General features: G+C 36.9%; 1 protein-coding gene across 7 annotated transcripts in view; it reads left to right on the forward strand.

Moving 5' to 3' along the window:
* Positions 1 to 12266, forward strand: part of NFIB (nuclear factor I B) — a 169818-nt gene that overhangs the window by 112177 nt on the left and 45375 nt on the right. For all 7 annotated transcript variants that reach the window (XM_058864272.1, XM_058864275.1, XM_058864276.1 and 4 more), the window contains exons 5-6: positions 838 to 958; positions 2807 to 2925. In XM_058864272.1, coding sequence (XP_058720255.1) covers positions 838 to 958; positions 2807 to 2925 — 240 coding nt within the window. The remainder of the gene's footprint in view (positions 1 to 837; positions 959 to 2806; positions 2926 to 12266) is intronic.

A 12266-nucleotide genomic window follows, 5' to 3' on the forward strand; every position in this document is an offset into this window, starting at 1 on the left:
CGTTATGCAGCTGTTATACATGATATACTTCTAATAATAAGCATTAAAGCATGTGGTTTCTGTGGAATTTCTTACTATGCATTTGTTTAACCTCAAGCCGCAACAGAGTTGTACTTAAACTGTTAGAAAAAATACAAACCTTCAAATACATTACACAATGTGCAATTATTCTTTTAAGTGCCAAAGGTAGTTAAAAAGCACAATGCACAGACAATGAGCAAAGGCAAATACACCACAATATGTAACGCATAATTTATTCTTGAGTTGCCAGAGTCTGTATGGTACACAGATCCTATAAGGAGGTGAAGGTAACACTGACTGTATGTATCTGTGTGTAAGTGTACATATGCAAAGCAGAACCTGTGGCACTGGGTGAAAGAAAAAGAAAGCAGAAAACCAGGCTGTCCACACAGAAGGCTATTATTGATACAAAAGTGTTAGCATTAAGGAAAAGGAATTAGCGTGCCTCTGAGTTTCTTATTTCCATTTTTTTCAGTTATTTAATAAATAATACTAACTAACTCCTAAACTAAATAATAATAACTAACTCCTCATAAACCTGGCCTCATTCATTGTAGTGCTTGAGGTTTGTATTATCTTTTGTATATTGGTGATTCCATGTTATCTCTTCTAAACAAATGTGTTCTATCTGAATGACTGCTAAGTACTGGGGAAGATAATTCGCTTTTTAGATACATAATCATTGATACAACTTGTTGGTACTTGGTTTCCACAACAGGCAGAAAATTAGATACATGTAATAACATCTTGATATTTTTCCAAGAGCTGAAAAGATAGAAGATTGTCTCTGACTTCTTACGATGATGTGTTTTTCAGCACCCATAACCCAGGGAAGTGGAGTGAACTTCCCAATTGGAGAGCTTCCGAGCCAGCCATATTACCATGATATGAATTCGGGTGTAAATCTACAGAGGTCCTTGTCCTCTCCACCAAGCAGGTAAAAACTTGATATGAGTGCTAATGTGAACCATGTTTAATAGTGTAGGAGAAGCAATTCACAAATCCTGTCAACAACCACCTACTTTGTTAATTTTTTCTGATTTGTGAGGCTAGATACTTGTGTATGTTACCACAATCTCCATACAGATTTGTAAGTTATAAATTTTGTCGTTTGAAATGATGTCATTATTGCCTGTCATCTTTCATGATATTGAAGGCAGTGGTAACTTTTTTCAGGGTTTGAAGTGCCTGCTAAACCATCTGCCAAGGGGACAGATACACATCCCAAAATGGTAACTGAGCTGCAGGAAGGGGTAGCACTTGGGAACATGCTGGCAGGGCTCAGAGTGGCTGTGAGCAGAAAGGCTGTCTTTCAGGGCTCCCTCTTGGACCTCCATCTTCCAAAATGGGTTTGGACAGATAGTGTTTCCTCTATAAAAGGTGTTAGGACAGGTATATAAAGACAAGGTGTTTTCACCCATTGCAGCCCAGCTCATGCAAGTGTGTTTCCTGCCTTGATCTTTCAGGGGGCACTTCCCAGCAGTGGTAAGAGGGAGGAGCATATGAGATGTTTAAAGGTTAATTTTTCTCAAGGGTCTCCCTTTGCCTGCTACAGGCAATTTAATCTGAGGGCCTGACTCCCCCGTTGTTTAACATCTCTTCTGTTCATCCCTTCTCCTATCTCTGAGAAAAAGTCCCATTTGCTCCCTTGGGAGCTGCTGGTTGGCCCATGGATGTAGAGAACCTGCTGTGCCCTCTACCTGAGTCCCAAATAATGTACTCTCTGACAGACCCCCAGGGCCCCTTGGTTTGCTGAAACTGCTATACCATGAAATCACAAGCACCATAGGAGCTGTCATTGTCCCACGTTTCCAGAACCACCCCAGTGGGTCTGGAAGTGTCTGCACAGTGGGACAGGATTTAACAGGACTATCAGGGGGCTGAGGTATTCATCCACCAGCACTTAGTTCTTTTGAGTTATTTTGCTCACGTTCCCATATTTCATTCCATCGTATTTTCATCTTGGCAGTATACCAAATACATTATAGAAATTGATGGATTAATTAGAAATAGATGGATTAATTATCACAGTGTAGCAGTAGCAGTTGTAGTAGTAATAGCAGTAGTAGTAATAGCAGTAGTAGTAGCAGTAATAAGCGGAATACCACACTATTAGAACCTTTATTCTGGTTTTCTTTGGCAGTCAGTATAACAGCTTCAGTATATATTGCTATGAGGAAACTTCACTTTTCTCCACTGTATTGAAGTTCTGCCTCATTTTATATGGTGTGACTTGAAATAAGGGCCTTTTGTTGTTTTTAATTAAACTAGTCAAAAATGAAAAGTGCTTCAGACTAGCCCTCTTTGAGAATCTTTGGAGTTTGACCCAATGAAATACAGTAAAGTACATTTTTTCCTCATTAACACATTCACAGAAGTTCGTGTTCTACCTTGGTCTTATTGGTAACACTTTCCAGTGACTTCCTATGCGTCAGGGTTTCTGCATAGAGTTTAGTACATTCATAACACAGTCTTTCACAATCTACTTTCTGGTAGGCTACAGGAACTGGTTTCTTGGTTGTTCAATGAAATGCTGTGGACTTTTATATTACCCATCCGGGCCATCTTTGAAGTATTAAGTCATATGAATAACTGGAGCGCATCATGTATTATTAACATTGCCTTTGCAAGTTAATGTAGGTTATAATATCCAGGTTTTTTGGGTTTTTTGTCTTTGTTAGCCTGAAGTACTATCTATTAAAATAATTGTAGGGATCCAGACAGTTTATATACCACCACTAGATGAATATTATATTCACTGACAAACCTCACAATTCTTCAACAGCAAAAGACCCAAAACTATCTCCATAGATGAAAACATGGAGCCAAGCCCAACAGGAGACTTCTATCCTTCTCCAAATTCACCAGCTGCAGGAAGCAGGACATGGCATGAAAGAGATCAAGGTGAGTAAGATGAGATTATTTTACCTTGAATTATGCTCAGATATACAATAAATCTCTACCATTCCATAATGGCTGCAATAAAATGATGGCTTTTTAAAAGAACCTTTTCTTCTGTGTGATTGTATTTGCTAGTTTTGTAAATATGTTTAAAACCAACAGCCATCAGGATATTGTATAGAGAACCACAATAAATAACATTGATGATGATGATGATGATGATGATAATAATAATAAATATCTTTTGTATCTGGTGACAGCCTTATTGTTTTAAAATACATGTGACAAATGAGGTATTTGATGTTGTCTATGCTGTGAATTTTGAGATATGCTAGAATTTGGAATCCAGTGCTTTCAAGCAAAAATCAAAACATCTTACTATGGTTTAGTCAACATAAGATTACACCGTTTCTATATTACCATGACATGGACATTTAGTCTCTACCATGTGGCTCAGAATAGATCCAATAGGCTGTTTCTGAGGAGTTCACATGTAGCTATGTGGGACTCTATCTGTAGGCTGAGGGGATTGGTAAGTGGTGGTATGTTCTGGGTTATCCAAAGCAACAAACATGGATATTTTGTGGATAAGAAAGTTGTGGCTGTCAGAAGAGTGAAATTAATTGTCATATCTTGCCCTCATGCTTTATAAACCTAGGTTCCAGTGCAGTCTTTTCCCTCCCCTTTGTTATGTGAGAATGTGGTTAAACTCATATATTTGAACAGTGTTGGTTAATGGATCCTGTGTCTGAGGTACTGCAGCTGCCTGGAGAGCCTGTGACATGTAAAGCATAGTATGTAGAAGAGAAATAGAGAAAATGACATGCAGTTGCTTCCACTGTGAATCTTTCAATATTTGCTCTCAATTTTCACTTCTACTGCTAACCTTGCTCTCAGTTCTTCAGCAACTGAGTGACCCCTTGGTATTACCTCATTTTTATATTGTTTTAAAGCTAAAAAAATCCGAAACAACACCTCCACACCCCCCTGCCCCCACAAAAAAATAACACCCCACAGTTATTTTTTATTTTTCTTTGCTAAGTTTTCTCTTTCATCTCCATGTGCAAGGAAGCATGTGATGGGTATTTCTTTTAGTTGCCTTTTACTTTCACATTTCTTTTATAGTTGGTCTCTTTTTAATATGCTTTCACCTTCTTATCTGTGTTCTTAGCATTAGGCTGTTCTTCTCAATTTTAAGTAGTTTTTTTCTTCTTAATTTCTTTGTACTCCATTTCTCATGGAGGCTCTGATACTATTTTTGACTGTTTGAAGCATTCACTTTTGATTTTTTTAAAAATAGGCTTGCCTGTGGTTTTGCATAACCTAACTCAGTAACAGCAAATAAACCTGCCACCCAGAATCTTTCTCCTTATGCAAAATATTTTTCTCTGTGAATACTACCTGTTTTGCTGTGAAACTTTATTACAATTTTTCATGAAAGGCTGGATCACGTCTTAAATAAACATTTTGCTTTCTAGATAAATTATTTTTATTGTTTTAGGGAAAACAGCTTGTTCTTCCTCTCTCAGATATCCCCATCTGGTAAATGAAGTAGTTTTGTGCTGCTGCATGAACTGTGGGGGGCTTCTGGGAAGTGCACTGCCATGTATACTCCTGAGGGCAAGTCCTGCTGACAGAGCCTTTTGCAGATGATCTCTAAAGTTCTCAAGTACCTCAACTGCATTTTAGGTTTTGAATCATTCCACTTGCAAAGAATCATTTTCCATGAACACTGGATTTGTTCATGTTTGTATGAACTTCATGTTACAGTTATCAGTAGTGAGCAATGAATGAAATTTAAATCCCTTTAGTGTATTTACAATGAACCTTTACCTAACTTCTGTGTCATTAGGTAGCTAGACCACTGTAACAACTTTTAATATGTTCCATAAGACAGGGAACTACAATATGAGGAAGAAGGAATAAAGAAGATAGACTTAAATCAGTGTGTGTTACTTTTGCTTCAAGGAGTTTACATCCCTCCCTTAATGTTCTGTCCTCTAGCACTAATAAGCTTAGTGACCTTTTACCAGATCCCCATCATAGAGGCTACCTTTAAGTCACTATTAGGGTTTTTTGTTTGTTTTTTTCCATCTGTAAGATGTTCTATTCCTGCAGAGGCACAGATACAGCACTGTCCAGTGCAAAAACTGTTGTACTGGGGGCCTTTTGCCCCTAAAAAGTTATGTTTGCCTCTGATCACTTTCTGAGGTTATCATGCTGCTGTAGAAACACTGTAAGTAACAACTGCAGTGCCTGCCCTTGGTGCCTGGGCTCCGCGGGAGTGGGTGTGGGGCAGCTCCTGGCATATTTGTTGTGCTGCTAGTTTCTTAGATGCTTGATATCATCTTCATGGCACTGATTTCATCTCTCCAGTGACCAGTGGTAAAACCCAAGGAATGGCATGAAGCTCTACCAGAACAAATTTAGGTGAGATATTAGAAAGAGGTTCTTCACCCATGGGGTGGTTGGAACAGTCTCCTCAGGGAAGTGGAAACAGTTCCAGTCTGACAGACTTCAAGAAGCATTTGGAACGTGTTCACACACTCATCGTTCTTGGGACTGCCCTGTACAGGGCCAGGAGTAGGACTTTGGTAATCCTTTGTGGGTCCTTTCCAGCTCAGGATATTCTATGATGATTCTATTCATGTATCTGTGTAAAAGCTCCTTTCAGACACAGATGTTTTATTATGATATTGTATTTAGGAAAACCTATTTTCTGATTCCATATGCCTGCAAACACAAAGATAATAAAAATACAATTTGGAGGTAGTTTCTATGCCAGAAGTAACTTGTGTTATTTCCCACTCATCTATGTAAATCTGTGTGCTATATGAGGTTAGGGATAAATGAAAAAGAAATAAGCCTTTTGGGGTCACATTTGTGTTTATCCAGTGTCAAGAAGGAATGCTAATGTAGTCACAACAGGCACTGCTTCAGGCAGTATCCACAGGTCATCAGCATCAAAAATGCAAATAGTTTCACAGTACCCACAAATAAATATGTCTCTGGATATCATGTTTATGGGTAGATAGCTTCTCTACCCCTCTAGTGCAGTTTTTACACTTTCTAAGAGAGACAAGATCAGGAGTAATATTGATACTAAAATATACCACTGTTCATTTCTGTTTCATTGTCTCAGTTTTGAACTTGACCAAGAGAGGTCTCTAACTTCTGAGCTGAAATAGATTTAATTTCTTCATCACCATATCTAATGTAAAGTATTTTTGTAGAAATTGAAATGACATAGTTTTGAAAGAATCTTTTATCATTAAGGCTTTTCACATCTATATTTAACTATTTCTAAAGTAACAGAAATGTCATGAGTGTTGTAGTTTGGAACTGGGTAGTTGCAATAAAACCATGACTTCTGAAACATATTTGAATAAAATATTTAGGAGTTTCCTAGGTGTCTGAGGGATATTCTAAAAGTTTTAATAGAGAGCATGAGACAGAAATTAATGTGCAACACAGAAATATTACTGAGATTAAAAATAGGATAGAGGAAAGGTTGGAAGTAGGGTGAAACAGGTTAGATCAACTTTCCATTGCTTTGAAAAAAAAAATCATAGTTTAGTAGGTAAGAAGACTTTAGGAGAGCAGTGATTTTGTTGTATTCCTGTTAGGTTTTATAGTTTGTGCAGCCATGCATCATGAGGATCAGGGACATGATTAGAGGAGTACTTGTGGTGTAGCCAGGATGGAGTATTTGTGAAACTAAGAAAAGGAAATCTAGCCCAGTTACAGTAAAATATTGCTCATACCAGACTCTGCTTTCAGCTGTAAAACTCCAGACTGTCCTTTTGCTGTTAACTGTCTTCCAAAAATGTTTTGATAAGATTTCCAGATGTTGTGCTTTATAGTCTGTTTTGGGGGAGCCGTCTCTTTGAAGATGTAACTCTGGGCAGAAATAAGCAAGCATATCTTAAAAATAGTAACTTTATAGATGGCATACACTTGGTAAGAAACAAATCCACAAAGAGTTACGTTACCAATCTGATATAAAACATTATAACATTGATAACATCTGATATAACATTAAAAATATGTATTTTTTTTTTATTTTATTTATCATAGTCAGATTATTAATCCTTTTAGAAGAAAAGAAAAACTTAAGAAGCCATGATACTGTCCTGGAGGTTTACTTCACTGGCTTGCAAAAAAGTTTGTGACTATTTTAAAAATATATGTAACTGCAAGAGTATGTGTAACAGTTTCAAAAACAGATTGAAAAAACACTGCGACATGACAGTGTTGTTTTTTATTTTGGAGACATCCAGTCAATGTGGGAAGATTCTGTAGTTTGGGCCATTATTTTTGCTGTGTTGAAATGTTCAAAATTTCAACACAGCTTCTATTTGTGTGATCTTTTGAAACAGGTTTGAGATTTTCTGGCAGAGCAAAGAGGCAGGTTTATAGCTGCAGATTTCTCTCACAACTTTTGCCATTAGCCTTTCAAGTAACTAACTGTCCTCCAAAAAATCCTACAGTCCCAGAAAAGGAAAAGTCATCTCAGAATGGTACATTACTTAAAAGTAGAACCCTAACATGATAATTAGGATTTCAATTGTTGTGTCTTCTGCCATATATTATGCAAGTTATTTTCTTTGTCTTGTACCTTGTTTCTTCCAACTGGATGCCTTAATAACTTCGATAACATCTGGATGATATTTTACACTTCTATCAATTAGAAATACATCTATGTTTAATAAGTTATTTGCTGTAGATCTCTTCCAGTCTTCCTTTCTCCAGGTTGCTATTACTGCATTCTTTACTATGTTTCCATATTAAACAAAATTTTTAGTTCCTGCATTAGTAAGATTTTGTGATAGATGTAAGTTTCTGCCTGAGTAAAACCGATGAGTGTTTTAGAAATTTAGAAATTTTATGCAGAAACAAAAAAAAAAAAATCTCCTCATAATTTGGAAGAGAAAGTTACTAAAAATCTGAAAGGTGTCTAGACTGCTGCAGAGGCTGAAGAGTATTTACTATTTAATAGGCTAATAACTGTTTCTGAACATCTTGATTTACTAACTTAAGTAAATCAGATGCTTTTTTCTTAACTTGCAAGGAAAGAGGAATATCACAAAAGAGAAGGAAAATGTGTGCATCTATGGCCTCCTTTCTGAAAGCTGGCTTAACAAGGTTCACTAACATAATTGCAGACAACTTATCCTTGAGATCTGTTTTACTGTTGTAGTGTTACAACACTGTGTATTTCCATAGTAGTCAGGTGTCTGGAAATACTGAATATCAATATACAATGAAGTGAATTTTAATTTTACAGTTTCTTCATCATGTTCATTCTCTTACACCTCACCCACCTCTACCAACATTCAAGAGACAAGATGCCATCATTCCATTAAAACTGAAACAGCTGGACCGCCTTCACCTGCTGTTTGCCCAGCGTCTGTTGGACCCTCCACTTCCCAGGTCCCGACACCTTTTGTTGGATACTCCTCTTCTGGACACTTGTCCCCTTTTTCTTTCTCCCCATCCACTGGAAATGCCTTCCCCGTAGGGGTCCTTCCTGATGGCTGTTTCTTTCTTGGGTCTTCTTCTCATCAACTGTCAAGGATGGATGTTCTCATTTCTGAAGTGAGGGAACTAAAAGAGGAAGTAGTTAATGTGGTCCAGGAGTTGAGAACGGTAACAGAACACCTTGGCCTCTTGGTGTCCTGTGTTGGACAGGGTTCAGGATTTTTTCCAGCTCCTGGTGCTCCTTCTGAGGGTTAATACTTTAGAAACACACTCTCCATCTAACAGATCAATTCAGCTTGCAAAGGTTTACCTTGATGAATACCTGTTGAATTCCATTCTGTGTTTCTGAGGTAGCCTGAATTCTCAAAATCCTTCTATGTCAAAGTATGTTTGAAAGCAATTTGTGTCTTGTTAGTAGCTTGTTGCTTCTACCTTTGTATATTTTATTGTTTCAAAATACTCTTTAAACAATGTATACATGTGCATACACATACATTTCATATCTGTGCATCTCCATATAATACATATAATTTTCAGTGTTTTTGACTAGTATGATGGAATTATTTTCAACACCGTAGTCAAATGCTACCACTTGATAACTTTTCTAAGCCTCACATTTGTAAACTAAGACATACTTTTCACCAAGACTAACCTCTCAGAGTGTATCTCCAGAGTGAATTCTTAGGCGTGTCTTCTGTGAGCCTGTTGGCTGCTGTGATACTGAAAATGGCATCATGGTAACAAACAATAGCCTTAACAAGGAAGAGTTACCTGAATGCCCAATTTGAGTTCTCCTTGTTCCTCATTGCAGAAAAAGATGTTGGCAGAGTTCAGAGAACTTTGTCTGCTAGTTAAAAGTAATACTAAGTGTTTGGATAGTTTAAATAAATCCATGGGGAATTGGTTTACTTTTTTTTTCTGTGGTGACAATTTTGCCAAAAAAAAAAGGTGCTGGTACCTGAAATAAGTCAAACATTATTTTTATAAAGATGAAAAACACTTGAAAGGCACTAAATATAGAAAAATAGGCGAAGGATCTCCCAAATGCTCATTTAATAAAAATACAGAGAAAGAAAAACATAGCATGAACAGGATGGCAAAAATATTACCTTAGTAAGTTGCTTATACATCAAGAAAATTGACATCCTGAATTATTGAGAGTAATGTTGTTTATGCTCTGTTCAAAAAATAAAGCAACAAAGATTATATCTGTTGTTCTGTATTTAAAACAGATGTAGACAAATTTACTCCTTCTAAGTGTCTTCAGGTATTCAGAATAGCAGATGAGGAAGATTTTATTCTGGGCAGAGCAGGCACCTGGCTTTTCCTTCAGCCCATGAACACTTAAGTTTCTGACTGAATGAAGAGTAACAAAATGTTTAGAAATATAAACAGAAAGACAAAGACAGTTGTAGATGCAATATGAAGCATACAAAAAAGGTTTGGTTTTTTTTTTTGTTGTTTTTTTTTTCATTCCTGGAAATGACTGTTATTTGCTCAATAAAGTCACTGTAAAAAATCTCATTAAAGATTCTTTGTCTTTTCTTTTGACAAATATATTGTGGCAAGACCTATTACTTAATGTTTTCTGTGTGTGATTAGTGAGTTGAATACACTCAAGGTCTCCATATAGGTCAATGAAAGATGTTAGTACAAAAGAGTATTTTTCTTGTATTCATGGCCATTATCCTCTGATGAATTTAATATTATGGCAGCGTCCTTTTATCTGGATGATAGATATCCTTTGATTGAAATTAATGATAAAATGAATGTCTTAGTGCAAGATTTTTCCCAGGAATTATGTGTAATTTTCTTATTCCAATTTTCTGAATAAGAGATTTAGTATTATGAAACTGATCACCTCTTTTTAGAATTTGTAGGGTATGTATGTGTAAGTCTGCATAACTTAATGTATGTGGTGCAGAACATCTTCATTTATGGAAAGAGGTAATTTTTTGGGCACCTCTTTTCATTCATAAATTCTTTGTTTTTGTATTTGTACATAGATATATTTGAAAAGGTACTTTTCTACTGCTTTCAAACAATCTGTGTCAAACTTGATCAATGTAGTATATTTCAGTATGGCTTAAAGATTTTGTCTCCCTTGAAAACCATTCCCCAGATGGATTAACAGTTGATGTGGCACACCTCTTAAAATGTCCTTAACTGTTACCAGTATAGACTGTAATAGTAATAAGAAGGAGATTTCATAATCTGAATTCTTCTAAATCAACAAATTCCGTTATATTATTTTATCTCAAATAGCCCTTTAATCTTATTGCATTAGAACTGGAAATACTTTCGTGACTTTGGTAGTTATGGTTACAGTATTGATTTTATTTTCTGGCCAAGGTCCTTGTAGTCTCAGGTCCAATGAAATGTTACAGCTGTGCATTTTTCCTTGAAGTCTGGTGACTTTCTGTAGGATAACTTAATAAACGACTAAAATGTACTCCAAAGTCTTTATAACTTGTTTGGTATTTTAAGAACATCTTTCTCATTCTTCCACAATACTCTTCTATCACAGCTATATACAGGAATCACACCTTTTAACAATGATTCATAGATGATGAAATGGCCCAGTCTGTTTCTGAAGTGTAAAGATAAACAAAAAGTACTCAAGTACCTGAAATACACTGGAGCTGCTTAAGGGTTTTTTATGGCAGTGGGTTTTTAAATTATGCCATTTGTTAAGGCAACACAGTATTTTTGGTGTGATGCCTTTTATCTCTGTTTCCAAAGTCAGCCTCATTAATTGCATTGCCTGCTCCATGCTTAATAGGGAGCAACCTCACTGAGCTCTGTGCTAGTCCCAAGAACTTTCATATGACATCTGTCATGCATGGCTGTGTTGGTACAGAAGTGTTTGGATAAACTGAGTCTGCAGTTGTAGGCAGATGTGAGACAGGAGAGGCTGCAGAGGGGCAGCTGGTCCCTGTGGGTCACTGTGAAGGGATGTGGAGACATTCTCACCTCCTCCCAACAGCAGCACCCCAGATCCCAATGATTTCCATCATGGCACCTTCGGCTTGGGGCTGTCATAGAAGGACAGTGTTCCTGGTGTGAGATGAGGGTGAGGAAAGGTGAGGAAGGCTGCCCAACTTTGTACTAGAAGATGAATGCATGGGGAAAAAGGGTGTTTTTTCTCCTCACAGGAAACTGCAGATGTGGTAACATAGTCATGCTGATCATAAGCTTCTCCTGGGAGTTTTACTTCCTGGTGAGAAGTGGTGAGGTGTGTTTAAAGGATGAGAATGAAGAATTGGTGCCTGCCTTTTTGCATGACAGTCTGCCATAGTTTCAGCCTAATCTTGGTGGGAATAGTTGTAAATTTACATGGTCATAATCTCTTCAGTATGGCAGGTAATTACCTATGTGTCATATGATATTGTCAAACAACAGTTATGGTCTGTATGTCCTGTTCTAGAGCTGGACGTTTTTTGAAATTACTCTGGGATGTGGACAGCTTTGTTGCCCACATAGTCAATATTGATTGTTTAATCTGACAGTCACAGCTTTTTCATGCCCCATTTTATAAATGGCTTTTTGCTAAAATTGAAAAAAACATTAAAAATTATTTTTAGGACAAGTGTATGCGGGTTTCCCAATTACTTTAGCTTGAATGAACTTGCGCTAGATTATATTTATACAAAAGCTAGTCCATATCGTTTTAACAGGAAATGTACTGAGTTGTTTTGCTTTTGTCCATAAAATAGGATAATCAGTAACACAATGGAGAATTTCAGTTGTCCAACTTTGTACATCTAGTCACAAACACCAACTCAGTGTCCTATATTATTTATACAGGGACTTGTCTGAGTTTTCCTCCCTGCCTCCCTATATGCCCCCTCCCTCAGTATGCT

Source organism: Poecile atricapillus, chromosome Z (assembly GCF_030490865.1).
Source record: "Poecile atricapillus isolate bPoeAtr1 chromosome Z, bPoeAtr1.hap1, whole genome shotgun sequence".
Classification (NCBI taxonomy): Eukaryota; Metazoa; Chordata; class Aves; order Passeriformes; family Paridae; genus Poecile; species Poecile atricapillus.